This window comes from Chiloscyllium plagiosum, chromosome 15 (genome assembly GCF_004010195.1).
Source record: "Chiloscyllium plagiosum isolate BGI_BamShark_2017 chromosome 15, ASM401019v2, whole genome shotgun sequence".
Taxonomy (NCBI): Eukaryota; Metazoa; Chordata; class Chondrichthyes; order Orectolobiformes; family Hemiscylliidae; genus Chiloscyllium; species Chiloscyllium plagiosum.
Genome location: NC_057724.1, coordinates 29,533,960 through 29,561,952, shown reverse-complemented (window position 1 = coordinate 29,561,952; position 27,993 = coordinate 29,533,960). Strand labels below are relative to the sequence as shown.

Sequence of the window (27,993 nt, the reverse complement as noted above, 5' to 3'; positions counted from 1 at the left end):
TTCATTAACCTTGTTCATTGTACCTGTCGTATCTGTTTGGCTTGGTGTATCTTGCTTTGCTGCTTTTTGTTTTTTTTTCTGTTCATTTTTGGTGTTTGTTCTTTGTTTATGAAATATGGAGGGTGGCCACTGTCCTTGTGTTAAATTAAGAAAGCTGACCAGCAGTACAATTATTGCACGCTTGGTTAAGTTAATCAACAATGTGCCACAGCCAGGGCTTATGAGACTAACTTCCCAAGCTAAAAAGACTGAGATATGGTGGGTGGGTGTGTGCCTGTGAGACAGCCTGCAGCTTGCAGAAAGTTTAACCCTTTCAGATTTGGTTTGAATGCACATTTGCTTATTGGTGATTAAATGTTGTGTTTTGTTGCCTGGAGCTTGAGATCCAGGACTGTTTTGGATTTGATTTGCACTTTGGAAAAATAACATGATTTCTTTTAAGGATAAAGATCCTTCAGTCACTGAGATGAAATATTAATTCCTATTCTTTTTACAGGCCATGACTGTCTGACTGTCCGTTTCCAACTAATCTCTTTTATCCTTACATGAAAGCCAACCTTATTCAATTTCAAATCTGTTTAATATGGAGGAAGACCACATTCTAACCTTTTTTCTTTCAGACTCGTTCATTTTCACTTAATTTTAAGACTGCTGTGTTTCGTTGCTGATTATGATGTGCCAGCGTAGCTTTATTGAGAGAATCCCCTCCCACCATGACGGTTGAAGTTTTAATTCAACATCAGGTTGTGATAAATCATGTAACCAAATTAATATCTTATGGATAATGTTTGTGTCTTTGGATTCAGCCATTATTTGGACGTTACAAGTTTTTTTTTCTTTGGGTAGTAGATATGGAACTCCCAAAAGCTGGGGAGGTGATTGTGAATGGGTATATTCAAAAAAAAAAGGGACGTGAGAAATGTGTAAGGCTACTAAGGTTGAGGAATATATAAACAAGGTTAAAGCAACAATACTGTAAAATAAAGAACTCTATTCAGAATCCCAAGCCAATGTCTGGCATACCGACCATTTTTGAGGATTGGGATTTTGTTCCTGTATATCCTAACATCTCCTGATTGTCCCTAGCCTTAATTTAAACCACCCACTTGTTATAGACCTTTCCTTCTTTTGAAAATGAAGCATCCGGTCTTCATAGCTGATTGATATCATGGGGATAAGTGGCCTGTGACATCCTAAACTGGGTCCCATCCTGGGAAATAGTTATGTTAATGAAGCATGCCCTTGACCGGAAGATCAAACCGGCCCAATTTGCTCAATGTGTCCAAGGGTGATACGAATGTAAATGCAGTGAAATTCTGGGAGTAACCTGAATACGAATGACTTGTGTTACAATACTGAAATATGTGCCTATCCGACAGAAGTGACATACAATTGAACAATAATCAAGAAGCTCAATTGTCTTTGTTTAACCCTATGCTTTTGTAATGTTTTCCACCTGGAGTCACTGATATGATCCAGGCCAACAGTACGAACCAGTCCAGGAATTTCCAGTCGCAAATGAGGTTTTTCTATTGGGTTGGCCAGAACTGGACTGAACCATGATGCAAGTTACAGGTAAAACAAATTATATCCAGCGCCCTCATGATTCCAAATGCCATATACCAGCCCTGATAGGATTGATTGGAACCACTGGGGGTGGAACCTACCTCATGCCCACCCAACAACCTGCTAGACAACCTTTTCCTGAGGGGATCCTGAAAATGGGGACACGTAGGCCCCAGCATTTCACCTTTGAGTCTGGCACCAAGACAGCAAAATCCCCAGGGACAAATGCCTGGCCCTTGCTTTAACTGTTGAAATGTGGCCACTGGGGAGTGATGTCTTTAATGTTACCTTGGAGCTGACGTGGGAAATCAACATGCTTTCTTCCTAGCAAAAGGAAAATCTACTTGTATACACTGACTCTTCATTGTGCTTTTAGTATGACCCACGATTTTGTAGCCTTGTGGGAACATTGAAGACTTGTAACCCCCAAGGGGGCAGCGTAATAGTAATCCTGTTTTATCCAATCAATCTGGCAAGATGTTCGGCTCATGCTGAGGAAACTGATACTGTTTCTAAAGTAGTCGACAAGTAGATGCAGCTGCCAGGCAGGCAGCCTTACACCCCAAACTTCTGATCCCATTGGGTCCCCAGCAAAACCCGGTTAGACACAGTATAAGGACAGGTATGCTAGACTTGGGTAAGGTGCAGAAATCAAGAGGGAAGCACCTGCTGAACAGCACAAATTATGGCCTCAAATAAGGTACTTCCTTGATACTTAAACCGGAATATGGGTGACCCCTATTAGATTAGTTTGTGTTTCTTCTTTGCTGCCTATTTTAATTGATTATGTGTACTTTGTATATACTTGGGCAAGGAGGAAATAGTTTACACTTTATTACAATGGACAGTCCGTGGCCTCAACCTCGTTGGAAAGGACACTTTCAGGTCCTCCTTACCACACCAACTGCTGTTAAAGTCTCTGAACGTTCCGCCTGGGTTTATCTCCATCATTGCAAGCTCATCAAACAAGCCCCTTGCAATGGAGGAGATGATAAAGATCAAAATTGCCAGTATTGGAAGAGGAAGCATGGCAGTCATAGAATGACCAAAGTGGGGAGATGAGGATTTACTGCCTGGGATCTACATCTTCGCCTTCAATAAGGTGTCTCACAACTTTATTACAAGTGGGGTCCAGAGTATTGAGTAATATTTTGGCAAAAGTATGGGAATAAGTAGATTAGTTTCATTTTTTGGCAAGCTGTCACTCATAGAGAGGTGTATGGATCAGAACACCAAGTATTTAAATCCATAATAATACATTATGGAGGATCAGGGCAATGCATCCAAGTTTGTAACTTTACAAAATTACTTGTGAAAGTTAGTCGTGAGAGAGACACAAATGTGTTTATGGACAAGTTAAGTGAGGGGACAAGAATATGGCAGATGGAATATAATGTGGATAAGTTGAAGCTAATCATTTTAGAAAAAAAATGAAATCTTAAAACTGTAAGAGACTGAGAAATATTGTATTTAGAGGGAAGCTACATGTTCTTGTACACTAGTCAAAAAGTTAACTTCTCGGTACAGAAAATAATGTAAATATCCAAATATTGTTAGTTTAAAAAAGGATTGGAATGCAAGAATAAAGAAATCTACTACAACTATTCAGCTCATTGGTAAGGCAACACTATGTATATTCTGCAAGTTTTTGATTTTGTTAGCCAAGATGTACTGTCTTGGGAGAGGATCTTATGGTGCAGTGGTAAAGTCCTTACCTCTCAGCCAGAAGGACAGTGTTCAAGTCCTAACTACCCCAGACATGTCATATATTCCAACAGATTAATTAAAAATACTTTTAAAGTGGCCTAGGTGGATGGGATGGCTTTGATATGGCTATAAGTTAAGAGAAGGAATGTGCAATGTGACCATGGTGTCCCCTTGACCAGTTGCTGAAGGTAAGCAAAAAGATGCAACAGGCAGTAAAGAAGGCAGATGGTATGTTAGGCTTCATAGCAAAAAGATTTGAGTGCAGGAGCAAAGATGTCTTGCTGCAATTATACAGGACTTTGGTCAGACTGCACCTGGAATATTGTTGCAATGTTGGTCGTCTCATCTGGGGAAGGATGCTCTTGCTATAGATGGAGTGTAGCAAATGTTTACCAGATGGATGGTGGGATAAAACACATGAGGAGTAATTGAATCAGTTTGAATTATATTCACAGGAGTTTGGAGTGTGGGAATCTCATAGAAACCTACAAAATTCTAACAGGACTAGACTTAATAGATGCAGGAAGTATGTTCCTGATGGCAGGGAAGTCCAGAACCAAAGGTCAGAGTCTAAGGATATGGGGAAAGCCATTTAGTACTTGGATAAATAGAAACTTCTTCACTGAGTGAAAAGCCTGTAGAATTTGTTACCATAGAAAGTTGAGGTGAAAACATTGTATGATTTCAAAAAAGAATTGCATTTTGCACTTGGACTCGAGGGATCAAAGGAGATTGGGGGGCAAACATACAGCTATCAGCTATGATAATACTGAATGGTGGAACAGACTTGAAAGGTGGAGTAGACTTGAAAGGCCAAATGAACTATTCCTGCTCCTATTTTCTATACTGAACAAAACAGACACACCAGAGTCTATTGGAATGAGCAGAGAATGAAAAGACTAGATACCCTGCAGTTTAGAAGAATGAGTTGCTCTAGAACTAGGGGTCACTGTTTAAAAGTAAGTGTTTTAAATGGGAAATAAAAGGGGAGGCAGTTTTTTTTTTAAAAAAAAGTCTCAAGCCTTTAGAATTACCAGTTTAAGAAGGTGAAAGCAGTGTCTTTATTTTTAAGGCATAGATGAATAGATTCTTGCAAACTAAAGGCGTGAAAGATAATCATGGATAGAAAGGGATGTGGATTTGAGATGACAATGAGATCAGTCATAATCCTTTGAAATGGCTACTTGGATAGTGTAGCTGTTTGGAGGACATTTTACCCCTGGTTGGGGAATCTAGAAAGAGAGGTGTTCACGATCTTATGTGAAGGGACCACGGGTTAGGATGGAGAAATTTCTTCACTATATGAAGTGTTATGAATCTTCTGGAATGTTCTACCCTCAGCAATGTATGAATGGTGAATTTAAATACATTTAACATTGCTGATGGACATGAAATAGATCAGGCATGATGTTCCTGGCTAACCATGCAGGATCAAAAGATTTTAGTGGCTTCCTGCTGCTCGTGTCTAAATTCTAAAACTGATGAAATGATAGCACAAAGAATTCAAAAAGGGAATAACAGCTCTTAGACTGGGGTGGGAGCAAAGGTACTTGAGATACCTGTATGAGACCAGTGGCAAAGTAGTGAATGTTGGTCAGTAATTCATTTGAGAAAATAGGGATTCAGAAGTTGAGAAAGGAAGAGGTGAAGATGAACCTCAAGAAGGAAAAGGAGAGGTAGAAATTGGAGACAAAGTTGTTAATTTTTTTTCATTCAGGCAAGAGCAGGAAATTGTGCTGTGTAGCCCACAGATCCCCAAGGACCCAAATACTACTACAGGATAAAACCTCAAAACATTTTCAATTTGGTATTTTGTAGTGTTCTCAATCTCTTTGCTTCTATGGCACTCCCATAATATAGCACAGGTATTGTTTTCTCTATGTAAAAGCCCTTCGGCCATTTCAATTGAACATGTTTTTAATGTGAAACTTGTGCTGGTGTTGAGTACTGATTCTGTTGAGATGCATGAGTATCTATTGCAAGTGTTCATTGTTAACTTCAGCAAAAGTGAACAAAAACTGAGACGCTTGCCAAAGTTGGTTGGCAGTCACTAAGGTTAATAAATTGTGACTTGAGTTTATAATAACTTTTAACTTCATTCCTTATTTTCTAGTTAACATTAAAGTTTTTAAATGTAAATTATCTTATTTATTTATTTTTCTACTTATTCTATGAATAAGTAACTAACATTATAAATGTTTCTCTTACTAATTTGTACCAAAGTTTTCAATACTGGCATTGACTCAATTGGCTGAAGCGTCCCTTTCCATGCTGAAAAACTGAGACCAATGATGATGAGAATGATGTTAGCAGCACTATCGGTTCCTGCTTCTTGGTTTAGATTCCCTACAGTGTGGAAACAGGTCCTTTGGCCCAACCAGTCCACACCGACCCTCCGAAGAGTTACCCACCCAGACCAATTTCCCTCTGACTAATGCACCTAACACTATGGGCAATTTAGCCTGGCCAATTCACCTAACCTGCACATTTTTGGACTGTGGGAGGAAACCACAGCACCCAGAGGAAACCCACGCAGACACGAGGAGAATGTACAAACTCCACACAGACAGTCATCCGAGGCTGGGACCCTGGGGCTGTGAGGCAGCAGCGCTAACCACTGAGCCACCGTGCCGCCCCTGTTGTTGGCAGTCTCCCGTCTGTTGTTAGCAAGCAGAGTGCAGTTTACGTGACGAGTTCGGATACTGTTTTGATAATCTGAATTCAAATGGTGAATTCTGACTCCATGTCCTTTGTTAGGCCAAAGAATAAAGGTATGGTACACTGCCAACAGTTGGTGCCTCTGAATTAGGTGATCAGCATATCCTTGGTAGATATTTATCATCAACCTATTTGGAAATGTCGTAACACATCTCTGGAACAGATGAGACTTGAACCTGGGTCTCTGGCTCAGAGCTGGGACACTGCCACTGCACTACAAGCACCCTTCCTCATGTTGTAGGTAGATTAGCAATAAGTTGATTTAAACTATTCATAGAGGAATTATTGAACCAAATGGAGAGTTCTTGGAAACCTTTTGTAAAATGAGGACAGAACCAATTCCCTTGCCCTCTTCCACTCTGATCTTTCTGAACCTTGCCTCTTAGACAATTAATGAAACTTAAAATGAGTTTAAGAAGTACAAACTCAAATATTGAGACCGTTTACAACCTTCTGGCCTCGAGTTCAGCATGTAAAGATCATAATGGGCAGCAGTGGTTCAGTGGCTAGCAATGCTGTCTCACAACAGTAGGGACGCAGGTTTGACTTCAGCTTGGGGTGACTGCCTGTGCAGACTTTGCACATTCTTCGTGTCTGCACGGGTTTCCTCCTGCAGTCCTAAGATGTGCGGTTTAGTTGGATTGACCATGGAAAATAAGGATAGGATTGGGGTCTGGGTTAGTCTTAGGAGAGTCGTGTGGACTGATGGGCCGAATGGCCTACTTTCACGCTGTTAGGAATTGTACGATTTTATAAATATTACCCGTATTTTATCCAAGAGCATTTGCAAGCAATCATGGTTTTTACATCTCCAACACACTGACCATGTTTCTCCTTCTCATTTTCACCTTTGCCATGCACCATAATCATTCAGCATCTAATTTCTCCTGCGTTCCAAACTTCGAAAAATCTTTTCTTTTTCCCTTGCCGTGACTTTGTGTTTAAAAATTTGGATGTCTGACAATAAGTCAAAATCTTGGCCTGCTGAAATTTTTTCTGTACTTTTTTTGTCGGGGTTGGGTAGCATTAACAGCATCTTCTTAGTGCCAGCACTGGGCATGCGCCGACCCGCCCTGTAATTGACATGCGCATTGCGGTGCATTCTGGGGTGGGACGTTAATTGACACGCGCGGAGTGAAGCGCGCTCCTTCATTTGGTGATCAGCGCGAGAAGATGGCGGACGGAGATGGTAAAGGCCCGTATCGGATTTAATAGGGCAGCAGAGAACGATCTGCATTTGCAGGCTCGTTTAAAGGGAGGAGTGAAGCTGGCAGCGCGGTGGCTTGAGGGCATTGCATCTCACCGGCAAGGGGGGGCGGAGGGAAGGGAGGGAGGTAGCCGCCGTGGCCTGGTAGTTGGGGGTTTCCTCGCGCCCCTGCAGCTGACCCCAATTCCCCGCGATCTCTGCTCGCGGTCAGCGGTCACTCGGTGGCTGGGGGGGTGTCGCCAGCGTTTCCCTGGGCTCTGGCTGGGAAATAGGTAACGAGCGATGTTGGGTGCTGGACACGTGGCTGGGCCGCACCGCATGGCGCCGGGCCTGGCAGCTCGCTTTGCTGTTTGCCATCGCCACGAGTTTCCGAGTGCGGGCTCATGCACTACTGTGCAGTGCGTGGTTGGCAAGCTGCCTTCTGAGATTGAATGCTGTAGTGGATGCGACATGCGATTCCAACCAACGTGTGCATTGTAATGTCTGCCTCGCGTTGAATTCACATCCTTCTACACGAGGGTGACTTATACAAAGAGTCCGGAATTCACTTCATGTAAACTCCGACCCGGATAACTGACCAGCGGCCTTGTTTTCGCTGGCTTAGTGGTCACCCCACATAATATAACTGAGGGAACAACCACGTGGCAACTAATAGTAACTTTCTTTTGATTGTATGTCTCAAAATGTTAAAGGCCGTTAATAAGCGCATGCATTTTGACAAACTTTACTGGACACCCAGTGACATGAGAATCTTCAGTTTTGTAGAGGAATTCTAACCAGGTCTGTTTGTCGGTTGCAGCAGCTTTTAAAAAACAGAAGAAGCAAAGGAAGAAAAGCGGGGAAGGAATTGGGGTAGGTATTTAACCCTTTGATGGAGTGCAAAATTGAATTTGTGTTACTGTCCGAAATTGTGCAAGAAGTGAAGCAAGGAGCAAAATTTGGGAGGGATGGGGGTGACATAAATGCAGTCTCTGCAAGGAAGCTCACTTTACTAAGAGCTGATAAATCCCTTGGATATGATGGGTAGCATCGTAGGGTATTAAAAGGAGATGTTGGCGACACTGGCAGTCGTGTTCCAAGAGTGCTTAGACCATGGAAGTGTCCTGGGTGAGACTGGATAAATGCCAATATGACACCTTTTTTCAAAGAGGGATGGAGACAAAACCCTGATACCTCTGTAGTTGGGTTAACATCTGGAATTGGAAAAAGCTGATTCTAAAGCAAAGGTCTTTAGAAATGCATATTAAATTCAAATTGATTTGACATGAGATCATGAAGGGATATTCAGGACTGGCATTGATTTAAATTCTTTGTGGAGGTACAGTTGTGAGCCAATAAACACACTGATATTTGGATTTTCCAAACCTAATCAATAGCGTAATGTGCATAAGGCTACTTAATAGGATAAGTGGCGACAGTATTGTGTGTCATGCATTAGCGTGAGGAAAGAATTGGCTAACTAATATAAGACAGTGTTGAGATAAGAATTTTCAGGCTGTCAAGCTATAACTAGGTTAAAAATCACACAACACCAGGTTTTAGTCCAACAGGTTTAATTGGAAGCACACTAGCTTTCGGAGCGACACTCCTTCAGGACAATCACCTGATGAAGGAGCGTCACTCCGAAAGCTAGTGTGCTTCCAATTAAACCTGTTGGACTATAACCTGGTGTTGTGATTTTTAACTTGGTACAATCCAGTCCAACACCGGCATCTCCAAATCAAGCAATAACTACTGTGTCCCATAGGGATCAGTGCTGGGTCCACAGTTTACAATCTATAAATGACTTGGATGACAAAGTCTGTAGAGCAATGTAGACAAATTAAATGAGTGTACAGAAACTTGCAGATGGTAAGAAATTAGGTTATATATTTTGCAAAAAAACACAGGATTAAAAATTTTTCAGTGGAGGAATACTGCAGGGATCTGCAGCGCAGGGATTTGAATCTCGTCATGACTTAATCACAAGTTCAACAGGTAAAAGGGAAGGCAAATGGAATTTTGGTCTTTGTATCAAAGAGAATGGAGTATAAATATAGAGACATTTGGTCAAACTAAGCAAGCTATTGGGATCCAGTTTGAACCCTGTTATCTAAGGAAAAGATGTATTGGTGTTGACGACACTTCAGGAAAGGGTCACTAGCTTGGCATCGTGAGTATGGGGGCATTTTCTTATGGGGCGAGGTTCAGTGGATTCGGAGTTTGAAAATGGGCAGCGACCTCATTGAATCATATATGTTTCTTGGCAGAGTAGATGTAAAGGGGTTGTTTCATTGAGGGTGGTGAAACTGGAATTTTTCACTATGGAGGGCTGAGCCATTAAAAATGTCTTTCGTGGTCTTGAATATATTTGATGTTGAGGTGCTGCTGTTGGACTGGGGAGGACAAAGTCAAAAATCATACAACAGGTTAACATCCCAACTAGTTTATTTGGAAATACTGGCTTTCAGAGCACTGTTCCTTCATCAGGTAATTAGTGGGGTAGGATCATAAGACACAGAATATACCTTGGGTTCATGTCACACTACAGGTGACTGCAGTACACCATATACTTTCATATACACACACACACACAGAGACCCTCTCTCAGATACATACACCTTCTATGCTCTCACCCATGCATACACCCTCTCACAGGCTTATACTCCTTCACACTCATGCACACACACTCTCTCTTCTCCCCCCACCCCAACTCTCTCATATACATATGTACCCTCTGTGTGCTGAATTTGTGTTTGCTCAAAAAACACAACATTTTATCAATTCCTACTTTGGGAATAGAACCAGTCAAATTCAAGCTTGGAATACAGACAGAATCTAACCTCACACCTTTAATATATTGTCTGAGCTGAGATGTCACTTTTTAAAAATAAAACTTTAAGTTATCTGGAGAATGTGACTTAAAATAAGTTCTGAGATTTACATATTAATGAACCAAACACTGAAACCCATTCTAAAAGTTGAAAGACTTAACAGCAATTTAGGTTTGTTAAGTACATATTGTCTGAGCTGAGATGTCACTTTTTAAAAATAAAACTTTAAGTTATCTGGAGAATGTGACTTAAAATAAGTTCTGAGATTTACATATTAATGAACCAAACACTGAAACCCATTCTAAAAGTTGAAAGACTTACAGCAATTTAGGTTTGTTAAGTACATTGTTTTAATTGCATGACACTGATCTTTTGCTATAAATTCTATGTCTTATGATCCTGCCCCACTAGTTACCTGATGAAGGAGCAACTCTGAAAGCTAGTACTTCCAAATTGACCTGTTGGACTATAACCTGGTGTTGTGTGATTTTTAACTTTGAATATAATTAATGAGGGAACTCGAATTTGGAAAAGGCAAGACTGTCTTAGAGTCGTACAGCACGGAAACAGGCCCTCCAATCCATCCAGTCTATACCAAACATAATCCCAAACTAAACTATTCCTACCTGCCTGCTCCTGGCCATATCCCTCCAAACCTTTTCTATTCATGTACTTGTCTAAAGGTTGTAATTGGGTCCACAACCATCACTTCCGCAGAAAATTCATTGCAAGTGCGAACCATCCTCTTTTTTTTTTAAATGTGTTTTTAAAATCTTTCTCCCCATACCTTTAAAATGTCCCTCGTCTTGAAATCCTCCATCCTAGGGAAAATACATTGCTATTAATCTTATCTATGCGCCTGATGATTTTATAAACTTTAAGATCACCCCTCAACCTCCTATGTTCCAGAGAAAAATGTTCCAGCATTCCAGCCTTTCTTTATAACTCAAAACTTCCACACATCGCTGCTACGTCCTAAATGATGGATGCTAGACTGTTGTTTCTAGATTTCCGCCACCCTCCATTCTTGGAGCTGTTGCATTTGCAATATTTCCAGTCATTGAACCTTTAAAAAGGTATTTTTCGAAAATTATAGTTGTTTTAGGGAAGCTTTTCATTAACAATAAATAACTGATGCTAATATTAGATTTTTTTCCTATAATTTCAACTTTGCATTGTGAGAAACAGCATGTGGAACATGAGGCTTTCCACAAAGAGAGATCAGTTTAAACTGTAGGGTTTCCAGAATGCTTTAGGTTTGGAGGCAAAGGCTATGAGGCTGTCCAAACTGCTATAATTCATTTACCTATTGTAATGAATCATAAGTAGCCTTGCCAATGTCATTGACTATCCATGTTTATAAACCTGTCATTGATGGGTTTAGCTTTATTGGTTGAAAACTTAAGCAGATTTGAGAGGGAGAAGTGTGAATTGCTAAATGTAGAAGTGTAAAGCAGGGAGGAGGATGAGCTGGAGGCAGGAAAGATTGTAAATCAAAATTTAATGATGTAACAGCCAAGGGGTTCAATATAGTAAAGGAGCATGGGTCCAGATGAGGTGTGAATTCCTCCGTTACTACTGTCCAAATGCATGAGGCGAATAAAGAAAGCCAAAACCAACAAAAGAACAGAGACAAAATTGAGGAAAAAGATATAATCTGACATGGTTGAATTCTATAATGAACAGAGAAAACTGTAAAGTCTCCAGTTAGAAGATGAGTTCCTGTTCCTCAACCTGGAGCTGCCATGTGTTTTCATCATTTTCTGTTTTTATATCATGATACCAGAATATGTGTAACATATTGGACCTGATGTAGATGGCAGCTCTTGTGTTAGGCAAGGTATTTTGGTGTACTGCTGGTGGTGGAGGGAGTATGTTATGTTAATGAACTTGAAAGTCAGCACTCTTTCTTATGCTTCCAGAGCATCCAACAGGAGACAGACTTTCTAATCGAACCACAGACAAAAACAGTGAAACTAGACACATCTCATTGGCCTTTGTTGCTAAAGGTAATCTCATTTAAATGTGCAGTTCTGATTATATTTATGTATTAATCTACAGATAGTTTGTGAATGTGTTATGGTCATGTTTATATCCGTTTACATTCATTTTGTTTGCACGTGAAATAGAATTCCTTACCCTGATTTGAAGAAATGTTATATCTTATCTGACCTGCTGGAGGTCATTGGGTTCCAACTTACTTCAAGCAGTTAAGTAATCCAGTCGAGTTAAAAGACACTAAAAGAATACCACATTGCATTTGTGAAATTAGACTAAATTTGCCAGTTCCATTGTTCCCTAGCATTATTTGAAAAAAATGATGATACTTCTCCATATGTTAGGGTCAATATTTAGTTTTCATCTATGTCACTGAAAGATCGCATGAGTTGCAAGGTCTTGCTACATCTATATTAGTGCAGTGTTCAACAGATTGAAGCCACATACGAGCAAGTTCTTTATTGAGCCCAATCTTTTGTCTGACAGAATTTTGACAAGCTTAATGTGCGGACAACACATTACACTCCTATTCCAAATGGCTGCTCACCACTTAAAAGGGAAATTTCTGAATACGTAAGGTATGTTTACAATCCAAGATGAGGCATTACTGAAGCTAGTGTGTTGTAGCTGCCTTGTCTGTTTATGAAATGTTGCTGTTGATAGTGGGGTGGGGACAAGAAAGGTGACGTTTTTAGAAGGAATTAAAGAACCGAAAATAATTATTGATCTTTCATGGCTGCTAAAAGGCACATTGATACAAGTTACATTTTGGCAGGTCAGGATTTATTAACCTTGATAAACCAGCAAACCCATCTTCGCATGAAGTTGTGGCATGGATACGCAGGATTCTGCGGGTGGAAAAGACTGGTCACAGTGGAACGTTGGATCCCAAAGTGACCGGGTGTCTAATTGTTTGTATAGAACGAGCAACGCGGCTAGTCAAATCCCAGCAGAGTGCTGGTAAGTGGCTTCCTTTACTAACCTGTCTGGTTGCAGCATAATACTTCTGCCTTTTTGGAAAATCACATATGTTGCATTAAGTTTGATCGCTAATTTAATTTTTTCATTTTCATCTCTGATGTTGAAATCTCAAATTGATCTGAAACCAATGCTGTTTTCATTACTTTCTGCCACAGTGCAGCAAAATTCTTGTACGTGGCTTCGCTTGAATTTGTTATTTATGAAGAATTTAGGATCTCTTAATCCCACTAAAGAATTACTATCAGGTCAATGCAATTTTTATAAGGGACTGCTTCTGTTTGAGGCTCATTGATATCACAGTTTGTGATACAGTAACTGACGTGGCCTGTCCTGACGACTCTTGTGCTATTAATTGTAGGCAAAGAGTACGTGGGAATTGTTCGGCTGCACAATGCTATTGAAAATGAACATCAACTTAGCCGGGTAAGTAGGCCTGTATTGTTTTGTTTTCTTAGGGTTCTTCCAAACTTAAAATTTCAAGTTACTTCATTAAAGATTCTGCAGGGCTTTTGAGGAAAGGGAAAGAAACTGCTATCCTTACCTCGTCTACATGTGACTCTAGATCTGTAGTAATGTGGTTGACTCTTTGCTGCCCTCTGGGCAATTAAGGATGGGTAATAAATACTGGCATAAGGCAGTGTTACCCACAATGTGTAAATTAACTTTCAAAATTGAATGCTATATGGGAGTTATAGGAGCAGTGTGGGTTTCTTATTATTGTATTTCTCAGGTTACCCAAGCTGACAGTTGACACGGAGGTAGGGATGCAAACATATTTCAAGTGACGTGAATAAATTACTTGATCTGTGCTAATCCCAAAGTTGTGCTAGTGAAGATCGTGTTTGTTCATCCCTATTCCAAGACTGGCTTATTCTATCTCTTGTTTTATCTGTTAAGTGCTTTATTGTGTACGTGAAATGATGAATAAGTTTATCCATTCGCCGAGTGATGCTAACCACTTGCATTGCAGCACACTGAGTCTTGTTTAAGGCTCTGGGTGAAATACATTTATCTTGTGCCATGGAATTTTTTGGCGTTCTGCTGAGAAGTTACTGGTCCCTGATTGGGTGTATGTGGATGTGAGATGGTTTGGCAGGATTTGAATCCTTTTGGGATCTAATTCTACTAAGATGAATGATGCAATCTGATCACGTACATAAATAGTTCTAAATGGACTTAACTCCTGGCTATGTGTTAGAGGTATTGTGGTTAAAATTTCAAGTTATGAATGTATTATGATTTTAACATGTAGTTCAGTATTGTATTACAAAAATTCAAGGTTAATTTCAATGTTGTGAATAACTAATTTTAATGGAGTGATTATATCTGTCGATTTATACTTGACTTGCTCAGCACTGTTATGTAAACCTTCGTGCATTTCTCATTTAGGGCTTGGAGATGCTGACTGGAGCCTTATTCCAACGTCCACCTCTAATTGCTGCTGTCAAGAGACAATTAAGAGTCCGGACTGTCTACAATAGTAAACTAGTTGAGTATGATCCAGAGAGACGGTTAGGTGAGTGTTTGCAGTAATCTAAACCATTTACAGCTATATGGCATATTTAGTAGAAAGTTTTCACAGGTTTATGAATTGTGGGAGTTCTCTGCCTCAGAAGATTATTGATACCCCATGTTGAATAAGGTTGGAGGAAGCAAGATTTTGGTTATGCGCATTGAAGGGATATGGGGAGTGAGTTAAGCCTGTGGAGGTTTACAAGTCCTATGTGCGAATTTTCATGTTGTGACATTGCTAGACTAGGGCTAAAATAGATTAGAGAGCACTGGTAATGGGTGAATGTAAATTGGGAATTTTGACTGGTGAGCACAAGCTTGCGACATGCTCATGCTTCTAGCCTCTAAGATATTATCCAGGAGACACTTGAACAGCAGCAAATGCGTTTAGGCAGGTAATGTTTCAGGAAATTTAGCAATTAAACAGTGTGAAATTTCCCATCTTATTATGTGACTGTCACCAGAAAAGTGATGTATAGTTCAAAAGATCCAATCCAAAGCAATTGGTTTATAATGGAAGCTCATGCTTGCCAAGTTGCTTTCTAGCCACATGATGCTACAGAGATGACATTAGCACACTGTGCAAAGATGACTTCTATCTATCACCCTTGACTGATGGCTATGCACCTTGGCTTGTTATTAGATGTTGTATGCTGTGTGGTGCAAGTGTGGCAATTTCTTCATTTAACCAAACTTAAAATTGCCTTGCTGAATATGGTAGTATTTGTATATAGCCTCTATTGCTTTCATGTCTGTTTCTAGGAATTTTTTGGGTGAGCTGTGAAGCAGGGACCTATATCAGAACACTGTGTGTACATCTTGGCCTGTTGCTTGGAGTTGGAGGTCAAATGCAGGAACTGAGAAGAGTACGATCTGGTGTAAACAGTGAAATGGTAGGAATGCCACTCTACTACATTAGGGAACATTTGAATTGCCTGAAGTGGTCTTTTGGTTCTAGTTTGGTTACCACAACAGTGGTAGCATATTTTAATAAACGTGTAATGCAATGCCTAATGTTTCTATTGTCTTAAATTCTGGCTGATCCCAAAGTGTTGAGTTCAGTACAGGTTACTTTGCTCCTGCACTGGTAATTTAACTTTGGAAAAGTGAAAAGCCTTGGGGTTGTTACACTTGATGGCAATATGTGCCCTCATAGGGGCACTCTTGGCTTGACAGTTTTTTTTTGGAAATCCTTTTATGTTTGTCGGTAACTTGAGTGCTACGTTTTGCTTTAAAACTTCAGGATAACATGGTAACGATGCATGATGTTTTGGATGCCCAGTGGCAGTACGATCACAACAAGGACGAGACCTATCTGCGTCGTGTCATCTATCCCCTTGAAAAACTGTTGGTGACTCACAAAAGGCTTGTTATGAAGGATAGTGCAGTAAGTACAGAAGCATAAAGCGCGATGTTTGGAAATACTTTGCTTACCTAGCAGTTATTAACAATTTAGTCAGTTGCAATTGAACAAAGGAGCCCTAGCAAAATTGGAATCAATGGGAATCAGGGGCAGCAGATAAATTGGAACACTACCACTTGCAAGTCCATTCACTACCTGGACTTGGAAACTTATTGCTGTTCCTTCACTGCTGGGTCAAAAATTCTGGAATTCTCTCCCTAAGGGCATTGTGGGTCTCTCTAGGGCACAGGAATTGCAGTAGTTCGGGAACGCAGCTTACCCACTGCCTTCTCGAGGGTGGCTTGTTATGGGCAGTAAATGCTGGCCACCTAGTGACACCCACATCTCAGGAGTGAATAAATATTTTTTAAAAGATCAAAGTGAAGACTTTATACAAAAAGTGTTCAACTTTTTTTCTTTCTTTTGATCCTGTATGCTTCCAGCCAAACATTGGCTATGTATATGTCCATAATAAATGTAACTTCACTAAAACTCCTGAGGGCAGAATGAACATGTTGGATTATAATTGCAGTTTGTTATTTTATGGTTGGGATTGTGATGGTTGTAAATGGCTGTGAAACTCTACGTTAGTTCATAACATTCTCCAAGAAAGGCCAACAATTCTTATTGAGCTGTCGCTAATTGATGTGCAGTTAGAGTGCTGAACCTGTTTATTTTCAATATGGAACTCATTTGAATGCATTGAGCTTAAAGAAAATCTTTTGATTCATTTAATAGAACTATTTAACCACTGTGATGCTCTCTTCAAAATTTGAAACTTGGTTAGCCACTTACTTTTGTTCTAGAATTTATCTTTAAATGATTTGTTCTTTTGCTAGGTAAATGCTATTTGTTATGGTGCCAAGATTATGCTTCCAGGTCTGCTGCGTTATGAAGATGGAATTGAGGTGAACCAGGAGATCGTTGTTGTGACAACAAAGGGCGAAGCCATTTGTATTGGTAACAGAACTTAAAATTAAAATAACCTTTTTTTGCGATAATTTGGAAATTGCTTGTTGTCCAATCATTCTTTAAAATCCAAGTTTGATGAACTGCCTTGTTATCTGTTGTGAACTACGTTGTTTCTGAATGCAAATCTCTGGTGGTGGGCAGTGTAATTGTGTTGTATAAATTCAATGAGTTTTAAAAGTGATGCTCAGAAGCTCACTATGATACATTTTTGTTTCTGTCTGTTTTATATGGCAGCAATAGCATTAATGACAACAGCAGTAATATCAACATGTGACCATGGTGTTGTAGCAAAGATTAAACGAGTGATCATGGAACGGGATACATATCCACGTAAGTGGGGCCTGGGACCAAAGGTAAGCCAAATTTTTTTCCATTTGCATAGGATCTAGAGCAAAGCTTTCCAAACCCAGTGGGGTTGCAAACAGAAGTAGTTGCATGGAACTGTGACCAAGTGTGAATAACCATTTTGGCCATTTGTGAATAACCATTGGCCATACACAATATTTTTGAAAAATAATAGTTTGAGATTGCAGGCTCAGGCAGCAGTAGCTGCATGGAGCAGTAAATTAAGAAACATATTTGTAAGGAGGTCTCTTTTATCTGTAAAAGCAATAGAGTGGTTATAGTAGGGGATTTAACTTTAAAAGACTGGGGACTGCCATAGTGTTAAGGGTTTAATGGTGAGGAATTAGTGTACAAGACAATTTTCTGATTCACTATGTGAATGTACCTACTAGAGAAGGTGCAAAACTTGACCTATCTCTGGGAAATAAGGCAGGGCAGGTCATAGAGAAATACCTGATGGAAACACTCCCTTCAGTCCAACTTGTCCATGCTAACCAGATCTCCCAATCCAATCTAGTCCCACCTGCCAGCACCTGGCGCATATCCCTCCAAATCCTTCCTATTCATATACCCATTCAGATGCCTTTTAAATGTTGCAATTATACCAGCCTCCACCACTTCCTCTGGCAGCTCATTCCATACATGCCACCACCCTCTGCGACAAAAAGTTGCCCCATAGGTTTCGTTTATATCTTTCCCCCCTCACCCTAAACCTATGCCCTCTTGTTCTGGACTCCCTGACCCAGGGAAAAGACTTTGTCTATTTATCCTATCCATGCCCCTTATGATTTTATAAACCTCTTAAGGTCACCACTCAGCCACCAACACACCAGGGAAAACAGCCCTAGCTTATTAGACCTCTCCCTATAGCTGACATCCTCCAACCCTGGCAACATCCTTTCCGATAGGAAGGAGACCAGAATTGCACGCAATATTCAAACAGTAGCTTAACCAATGTCCTGTACAGCCACAACATGATCTCCCAACTCCTGTACTCAGTACTCTGACCAATAAAGGAAAGCATACCAAACGCCGCCTTGACTATCCTACCTACCTGTGACTCCACTTTCAAGGAGCTATGAACCTGCACTCCAAGCTCTCTCTATTCAGCAACATTCTTAGATCTGCTAAGATTTGCTTTCCCAAAATGCTACATCTCGCATTTATCTAAACTAAACTCCATCTGCCATTTCTCAGCCCATTGGCACATCTGATCAAGATTCCGTTGTTATCTGAGGTAACCTTCTTCGCTGTCCTCCAACAATTCCTTCACCTCCCAATTTTAGTGTCATCTGCAAGCTTACTAACTATACCTCTTACGCTCACGTCGTTTCAAGGCATCCAACACCACTTCCTCTTTTTCAAGATGTCACCATCTGTTTCCCCTACATATCTTCCATGTTCTTTTCTACAGTAAACCTGGATCCAACATACTTGTTTAGTATCTCCCCCATCTCCTGTGGTTCTAAACATAGTCAGCCTTGCTGTTCTTTGACTGGTCCTATTCTCTTCCTAGTTATCCTTGCTGTTGAGTTATTGAATTTTGTCAAGGTGTAAGTTTATAGAAAATAAATTGTATTAAATGACAGCTGAAATTGTGTCATGTCTATAATTACAGAAAAGGTAAGAGACTATGTTCGTGTTCCTGAAGTCCAGTGGAAATTATTTCAATCACTTCTGAGTGTCTGATTTAAATGGCAAGGAATGTTAAAGATTTTGGCCATATTAAAATTTGTGTCGATTTTCTGTTCAACTAATGCTGGATGTAAAACAAAAATTGTAGCTACTTTTTTTTATTTTAAAGGCAAGCCAGAAGAAAATGATGATTAAGCAGGGTTTGTTAGATAAACATGGCAAACCAAATGGAAGTACTCCAGAATCGTGGAAGAAGGACTATATAGATTATACGTAAGGACTTTGTTTTCTAATTGAGAGCTTTCTATTGGGGCGTTTAGTCAGAAATCATTCTATTCCGTCATGCAGACGAAATATATTAGCTTTACCAGTAGATGGCACATTTAATATGAGCTATTTTTGATCTTGGATGGTACAGACTGCGTGAGCTCTGTGTCATGCCTGTTGTCAAGCCCAAACGATTGTTTATCTAATGTGGGTTAAATAGTTTTAAAATAATTTTGCATTTTTAGAGGTGCTTTACAGCCAGTAAAATGTACCTTTCAAACATAGCCATTGTAAAGTTGGAAATGCAGAAGTAATTTTGTGCTAAGCAGCCTCCAACAAATGATGATGTGAAAATGGTGTGATCTGTTTTAATGGTGCTGCCTGAGGGATAATATTTGCCAGGTTATGTATCTTTTACATCAGCCCAAGGGATTAGATGAGGCTTTGGTTGAACATTTTCTGTAAAAGATGTCCCTTCCAATAATTGGAAAGTCCCATCAGTATTGACTGATGCCTGATTTGTTTTTTGGAGTGGGAATTAAATCCACTATCGTTTGCCTGAGGTACAAGTGTGCTGCCAGTTCCGCCATGACTGATATCCAAAGTCAATGTACAATGTTAGCTTGGTTAGGATTTCTTTTAAAAATTCTACTGAGCTGTGTAATAGCAGGCAGTTATCCTTTTTCAGTCTGTTGTGGCTTTAGAAGGAGTTAGTCTGCAAGAGGAAATGGAATTGCATTTTCATTCCAACCCACTTTAAGGCTGTGTTGGATTCAGCACTTCCTAACACATTCAAACTAATGATTGCAGTTTTATTTGGTTTTTCTGGTTGCACGAGCTTGTGCGTGAATGGGAGTAAAGGAAAGTAATCTGTTTAAGTGTTTGTTGCAGGTACCTGACATCTCTTTGTAATGCTTACTGAATTATTTTTCTCTAGTCGGGGAAGTTCAACAGCACCTAATGATGCAACCCAAACGCAACCAGTGAAGGTAAGTGCTATTGAGAGTTGGAATTAGGTGCGCTGAACAACAGCATTCCATGACACTGTTGTAACCTCCTCATGATATATAAAAATCAGTGACTAATTATGTTCCAATGTGTTACGGTTTTCCTCTGAAGGAAATACAGTCTGTGTTACAATTTGGTCTCCGTGTTTAGATTATTGGGCAAGAGTTGCGTGGAAGTCGGCAAATTATATGTGATGCAAATTTAGGGAAATATTGCGAATGATGTGCAACATACTTAGTGGTCACAGAGAAATGAGTAATGTCATATTAAATTCTATTTTTAGTCTTTATCATTAGCATATTGAACATCCCCCTTAAAATATATTGGGGTAGTCAGTGGTCCAGTCTAATCAAATGTTGCCTCCTTGTAATTTCTTCCTGTGTCACTATTTTCACCCCTCAGGCTGTCACTAACTTGATTAACTTCCTATCTGAAAGTTTATCTACTTTGATTCACTTTGGACATGGAGAAAAGTGGCCGAGATTCTCTGAACTTGTGCACACAATTTAGAAACTCATTGCCTTGTATTTTCACAGATATAAATGTAAGAAATTGTCCGGAAAGAAGAAATCTAAGGGACTTGTTAAGAATGAGGAATTGAGCTAAATTAGTATTAGCAAAAAAATGCATGACCAGACATGGAAGTGCAAGTTGATAAATCCTTAGAGACTGCCTCTACTAATTTATATATCAGTGTTTAGAGGTAGCAGGTGCAAGTTAGAATTATGCAACCATTACCCCTATTTAAGAAGGGACGGAAAGAGAAAATAGCAAACTACAGATCTGGTACCCTGACATGAATTGAAGGGAAATTACTGAATCTGTTCTGAAGCACGTGATAAATGAATGGTCTGTTTGGACAGTCAAATTGGATTTGTGAAAATAGAATCAACTTGATAAACCTGCTGGAAATTTCTGGGAATGGTGCGAGCAGGTTAGATATGTTAATCAGCAAATAATACTTGGATTTTTGAAGAATTTTAATAATGGAACACTGGAGATTAGTTAATGTTCTATGTAAATTACCGCTAGCTAACTTTGTCTATGAGATTTCTTAATAAATAGCTGACCTAATCAAAAATAGCAACATTACATAACTTTACTCTATGTAGCAACAGGTCAACTTGGTTATTAGAGTCACAGAGATGTACATCGTGAAAACAGACCCTTCGGTCCAACCCGTCCATGCTGACCAGATATCCCAACCGAATCTAGTCCCACTTGCCAGCACCTGGCTCATATCTGTCCAAACCCTTCCTATTCATATACCCATCCAAATGCCTCTTAAATGTTGCAATTATACCAGCCTCCAAGACTTCCTCAGGCAGCACATTCCATACACATACCACCCTCTGCGTAAAACGTTGCCCCTTCAGTCTCTCATATCTTTCCCCTCTCACCCTAAACCTATGCCCTCTAGTTCTGGACTCCCCCACCCCAGGGAAAAGACTTTGCCTATTTATCCTGTCCATGCCCCTCATGATTTTGTAAACCTCTATAAGATCACCTCTCAGCCTCCGACGCTCCAGGGAAAACAGCCCCAGCTTGTTCAGCATCTTCCCCATAGCTCTCATCCTCCAACCCTGGCAACATCCTTTATAGATCTTTTCTGAACCCTTTCAAGTTTCACAACATCTTTCCGATAGGAAGGAGACTAGAATTGCACGCAGTATTTCAGCAGTGGCCTAACCAATGTCCTGTACAGCCGCAACATGACATCCCAACTCCTGTACTTAATACTTTGACCAATAAAGGAAACCATCTTCACTATCCTATCTACCTGCGACTCCACTTTCAAGGAGCTATGAACCTGCATTCCAAGGTCTCTTTGTTCAGCAACACTCCCTAGGACCTTACCATTAAGTGTATAAGTCCTGCTAAAATTTGCTTTTCCAAAATGCAGCACCTTATATTTATCTGAGGGTAAACTCCATCTGCCACTTCTCGGCCCATTCGCCCATCTGTTCAAGATTTTGTTGTAATCTGAGGTAACCTTCGCTGTCCACTACACCTCCAATTTTGGTGGCATCTGCAAACTTACTAACTATACCTCTTATGATTGCAACTAAATCATAAGTTTGTTTACGTTACTTTGACTTTGACTTCTTTCTAGGATTGCTTAATTGACCTGTTGTTTTTGATTCCTTTTTAACAGTTTCTCCTTGTTCCTTTCATCTCAGTTTTTCCAGAAAGAGTTATTGCTGATTCTTTCAATCCCTCAACAGTTACAAGTTCTGAAATTTATGGTATCACAAGAAAAATTAGGTTAATTCTCTGGGTTGGTAGGCTTTGAGGTAGGTGGGTTTAGGTGGCTGCAGTCTATATCAATGCTGAATTATGGGAACCAAATTAATATTTCTAAGTTTGCTAATGAGACAATTATTAATACTTTGGACAGGGCAAAGAAATTTCAGAAAGGGTTGGGTGGGCAGAGTGAGTGGGCAAGAACACAGATAATGTAGATCAGTTTGAGATTGTCCAGGTTGCACTTCCATTCCTCCTATCAAAGTATTTTTTCAAAGGTTAGAGTTTGGACATCAGCATTGCCCACAGGAGCCTGGGTGACCTTGTATCTTATTTATTGAAAGCTAGTGTACAATTAGGAAGTTGTTGGTCTTGTCACTGAAGATTTGATTAACAGCAGGAAAAAAGTCTTCAATTGCGTAGAACTTTGAGACACTCAAATGGAGCATTGTGTACAGTTTTGGTCCCTTGCCTAAGGATGGGTACACTTGCTATGGGGTGAGTGCAGAAGATGTTCTCCTGGCTAATTCCTGAGATGATACTTTGGAGAGACAATCTGTATTTTCTAAGAATGCAAGTAGATCTCATTGCAACTTACAATCGCGTTATCAAGAATTTTATATGAATGCAGAAACTATATTACCCCAGACTGAGTATATTAGAACAGTCGCAGAATAAGGGCAAGGCATTTTAGCCAAATCAGGAATTTCTTATCAAAGTTTATGTCGGTAAATTTGAAAGTGGCGTAGTTGGGGATGATCTAAATGGCAAAACTGCTGGAAGTCTCTTGTGTAGAAACAGACAATCTGAGGAAGAGTTAGCCATTCGGCCAATTGAGCCTGCTCCACCATTCAGTATGATCCTGTTGATTCTAATTCGACAGGTACTCCTGCTTTTCCCCCTTCGTGCTTTCAGTATCTAGAAATCTGTCTATTTAATTCTTAAATATATTCTGTGACTTCAGTATCTTATGTGATAGGATAGTAAACCTGTGGAATTCTCTGTTATTTAAAAGGTTTCTCCTCATTTCAATCCCAAACAGTCAACTCCTTACCCTGAGATTGTGGCCCTTTATTCTAACCAGCCAGGGGGAGCATCAGCCCTTCATACAGTCTGTCCAACCCTGTCGGAATTTCGTATGCTTCAATGAAATTCTTAATCCAGGCAGTATGATGGGCTTAAGGCTTACACAGTAACCTGTGTATGTTTCTGTTTGTTTTGAAGGCTTTGGCCACCTTTGCCATACATTGTGGGTTTACCCTGTGACTGTAGAAGACTTGAGCATGCATGCACATTAGTTGGTGTCCTGATTCTCAGTCTAATGTCATCGAATTGGTTTCACTCATTGCTGTCATTTTGCATGCATTCTCAGAGAAAGAGAGAGAGTGAAAGTGAAAGTGATGAACCTGCAGTTTCCTCCACCCCCACAACACAACAATTGACGCCTGAACTGGGCAAGAAAGACAAAAAGAAGAAGAAGAAAGAAAAGAAGCAAAAGTTGTTACAAGAAACAGAGGTAAGTGTTCGTGTACTGAAGGGATGGAGATCACTCCTTGTGTATTCTGCTGACCCAGATTGAATTAATAAATTTGACTCCGTCTGGGAGAAACCTCAACAGCCTTGTATCCACATTTAGCAGTGTTTAGATCATTAGAACAAGTGTTTAGAACAAGAAATCATGAAATAGAATTCTCCCCTGTAACCCTGAATGAGATTTTTAACCATGGCTAGCCCATATAACCTGCACGTCCCTGGATACAATGGGGCATTATTTAACATGGCCAATTCACCTAACCTACATCCTTTTGGACTGAGGGAGGAAACTAGAGCATTCAAGAGGAAACACACACACACATACAAAATGCATAAACTCAACACAGGTCTGGAATTGAACCCTGGTGCCTGGTACTAAAGAAGCAGTGCTAGCCACTGTGCAACCCATAGTTATAAAAGGTCAATTATAATTGACATTTCATGTTTCTTCAGAGATATGAAAATTAATTTTATGTAATTCTTAAGTAAAGCTTCAAGTGATTATAAGTAGAGTTGTTTTTATTTGCAATGTTTTTCTGGATCTGTGGTTTTAGAAATAATGTATGAAGACTTTGTTATCTTCAGTATAGTACTTGCCATTTTATTACAGGGAGTTGCTATTCTCACTGGTTCTAGTAAATTCTTAAATTTGGATACATTAAACTACAACTCTACCGACTTACTGCATTGAATGCTTCATGTGTACTTTCAGGTTACATTTACAAGTCTTTTATTTGATACAGGTTAAGCCCGAAAGTGATAATCCAGAGCCTACCTTGCTGACACCGAAGAAGGAGAAGAAGAAAAAGAAAAAAGAGGAAAAAATTGGAGAATCTGGGACTGGGGTAAGTGTTGCCAGTAGCCCTTAGTAATAATTATTCTCATAGTTTATTTAACTTGTGTTATTGTAAGCAACTGAATATGTTTAGTTTGCTAGGCAAAAGTGTGTACTGCAGATGCTGGAGATCAGAGTCAAGAATATAGTGCTGGAAAAGCTCAGCAGGTCAGGTAGCATCAGAGAAGCAGGAAAATTGATGTTGCGGGCAAAAGCCCCTTTTTCAGGAAAGGCTAATGAGGGGCTTTTGCCCAAAACGTCAATTTTCCTGCTTCTCTGATGCTGTCTGACCTGTTGTGCTTTTCCAGCACCACACCTTTAACTGTGTTTAGTTTGCTGTCTGACTTGAGGTCCAGCAATGTCCCTGGCGTGTATTTTTGTTTCATAAGTAGTATGCCTTTTGTGGTGCAGAAATGGCTCTTGCTGTCATTGAGTTGTATTTTGAAATCGTTACATTTCTGTTCTGTGTAGGGGATATCAAACTTTCTTCTCTGAAATGTGTCTTGTCACATTAAGATCTTTACCTGAAATCTAAATGCTACTGCTGTCTTACTTTGCTAATTTTTGTTATCCTTTTGAATAATTGGCTGTTTATTTGGCGTAGGTGGTAGTCATCACCAGTATCTGCAAACAGTTATATTGCTAAATAGTGTACTGATGTTTGCACCCATTTTATTTGTTTACTAATGTAATTGATCTTCCATAGAACACTGAAAGCTCTAAAAAGAAGAAAAAGAAAAAGGAAAAAATTGAATCAGGCGAGTGATGGAGTCGCTCACCACATCTGTGTTCAACAACCTTTCATTGGCATCTAGAGGGAGGAAGGTTCAACAATGACAGATTTTGATGCAAAAGCACCACCTCATTTCGAACCAGTGATCAGATACATTGATTTGTGTTTGAACCATACTTGTTCAATCTTTATTACCAGGTTTTTGCTCCCACGCCATCCTGTTGTGAAGATTTTATTCAAGGCATATTCACAAATTGTTTATCATTTTCATAGCTAGGCTCCAGCAAAGGTGCATTGTTCCAATTCTGTTATAAAAGTATTCATTGCAGAAAACCAGTTGTTTTGGCAGGTTGTCAGCAATTAATATAAAGCTAGCGTTGCCACTTTGCAAATATTGAATATGATGATTCTGCAAGGGGCATGTACAATATTGGTGGTAATGGAAATTGAGGTAGTGAGGCAACTCTACATTGATCTAGAACCTGCCTCACTGACTAGGGTTATAGTTGTAACTTGATGGCAAAATATGTCATATAAGTTGACATTACAATTGCTCTGAATTAGCCTGTGTTGCTTTCCTGACTCACTAGTTTGTCATTCAGTTTTAATGACATCTTAACTTTTTGTTGAAGAATGTAGCAGGTTGCTGCTCCTCCCAAAGTTGGTTTATTTAATCAGGAGAGTCTGAACAGTTAAGACTTTTGCATCCATCCATAATACAAGATTTCCCTCAAATGGGCTGAATTTGGAGGTTATTCCAATGTGAATATTCTGAATATTTTTATATTACTGATTTGTCACATTATGATTATGTACATTGTAATGAAAGTAAATGACAATTTTTAAAGCCCATTAAACTTTGCCTTACTAGATGTGCTGTGGTTTGAGTTCGACTAGTTTGAGCCAAGTGCACATCTAACTGTACAGTTATGTTAATTGTTATAGATTTTTGTTATTTTTAAACAAAAATAAATGGCTTCTTTATACTTGCTGTTCTTGTCTGTATAAAAGGTGAAGCTTCATTGTTCTCTTGCAGTGGAATATAGATGTGGAATATCAGTAAGGACTTTAATCTTTGTGGTGCTGCATATTGGCTACATTCAGACAGATTTGAGGATGTTTTATTAAATAGTTTATGCCATATTTTCCTACAAAAGGCTGGTCCACAACAATGTTTGCACAAATAGTCATGAGTTGATTCCGAAATGTCATCCATTTTGACTACCATCCTTAACAGATTCACTAATTTGTTTTCACATTCTGTAATTGCATGTGCAATGATCTCTTCTATCTTTAATGTATTCTGTCTGTGATTCCACTACAAGCCTTAGTTGTGTTGACAACTTATTCTTCTATTTACTCAGATATGTACATTACTTGCTGGCCAACACTTATTGCCTGTCGCTACTTACCCTTGAAAGCAGTAGTGAGCTGCCTTTTTGAGCCACTGTACTCCATGTACTGTGGGCAAACACTCAATACCTTTAGCGAGGGAATTTCAGGATTTTGACCCAGCAATAGTGAAGGAACAGTAGATGCCAGCTATTGGTTTTTGTATCAAGTGAGTTAATACACATCAAGTCAGGGTGGTAAGTGGCTTAGAAGGAAACTTGTGATTGTGCTCTTGTCCTTCTAGATTCAGGATCAGGCAGCTTTCTATAGTGTCTCTTGTAGATAGTAAATACTGCTACTGGTGAGTGTCATTGGTGGAGGGAATGCATGCTTGTAGATGTGGTCTTAATCAAGTGGGCTGCTTTGTCCTGGACAGTGTCAGGAATTTTGAGTGTTGTTGGAGCTGCATTGATCGAGGCAAGTGAGTATTCCATCAGACTCATATGCTATTGTAGCCACTGTATTTATGGGAAGTCCAGTTGAGTACCTTGTTGGTGCTAACCCCTGCTCCCCCAGGGATGTTGATAGTGAGGCTTCAGTAACAATAACACCATTGAATGTCAAGAAGCTGTGGTTAGAATGTCTCCTATTGGACATGGTCCTTTCTGTGGCACAAATGTCACTTGTGAATCTAAGCCTCTGTATTGTTCAGGTGTCGCATTTGATCATGGCCTGCTTCGGTATCTAAGGAGTCACGAACTGTGCTCCATTTCTGACATGGAAGGAATGTCATTGAAGCATTGCAGTTTGTTGGTCCTATTGTCAGTTATAGGAGGCTTTTCTTTTTAAACTCTGCTCCCTATAAACACCAGTCTTGATTGTAATCACTGGATATTATTCTCCATGTTGTCATTTAGGTCACTGCACTAGAGTATAAGCCACCTTGCAGAGTTAATGTGTACAAGGTTTGGCCTTCACAGATGCTTGGAGATGGAGCTAGTTTCAGTCCGTGATCATGAATCAATCCGGAAGGTATGTGAATATTCCAGAAACTTGAGATGCCGCACCCCACTCAACACAATGTATCATTTATTTCTGCAATTCACCGAGTAGGTAAATGTTTTTATTCAAATAACACTTTCATTTGAATGAGACAACTACATGGCACTACAAGATGTTTCACTC

General features: G+C 39.7%; 1 protein-coding gene and 3 non-coding genes across 6 annotated transcripts; all 4 read left to right on the top strand.

Moving 5' to 3' along the window:
* The first annotated feature begins 1,544 nt into the window (after positions 1–1,544).
* dkc1 (dyskeratosis congenita 1, dyskerin) lies at positions 1,545–26,462 on the top strand. Of its 3 annotated transcripts, none has more exons than XM_043704586.1 (16): positions 1,545–1,575; positions 7,998–8,050; positions 11,934–12,020; positions 12,496–12,587; positions 12,785–12,969; positions 13,349–13,413; positions 14,380–14,506; positions 15,265–15,395; positions 15,746–15,889; positions 16,744–16,864; positions 17,111–17,229; positions 19,026–19,129; positions 20,061–20,112; positions 23,748–23,891; positions 24,652–24,753; positions 25,450–26,462. In XM_043704586.1, exons 1-16 carry the CDS (start codon positions 1,560–1,562, stop codon positions 25,507–25,509), a joined length of 1,602 nt encoding a protein of 533 aa, XP_043560521.1. In that variant the 5' UTR covers positions 1,545–1,559; the 3' UTR covers positions 25,510–26,462. The 3 variants fall into 3 exon arrangements, with proteins under 3 accessions (XP_043560521.1, XP_043560520.1, XP_043560519.1); XM_043704585.1 differs by lacking the exon at positions 1,545–1,575 and adding an exon at positions 7,093–7,180; XM_043704584.1 differs by lacking the exon at positions 1,545–1,575 and adding an exon at positions 7,150–7,186.
* On the top strand, positions 13,903–14,142 carry LOC122557580. The gene has a single exon (XR_006313880.1). It is a non-coding gene; the product is annotated as a small nucleolar RNA SNORD17 (small nucleolar RNA).
* On the top strand, positions 15,048–15,123 carry LOC122557576. The gene has a single exon (XR_006313877.1). It is a non-coding gene; the product is annotated as a small nucleolar RNA SNORD83 (small nucleolar RNA).
* LOC122557579 lies at positions 15,545–15,678 on the top strand. The gene has a single exon (XR_006313879.1). It is a non-coding gene; the product is annotated as a small nucleolar RNA SNORA36 family (small nucleolar RNA).
* Positions 26,463–27,993: the final 1,531 nt, after the last annotated feature.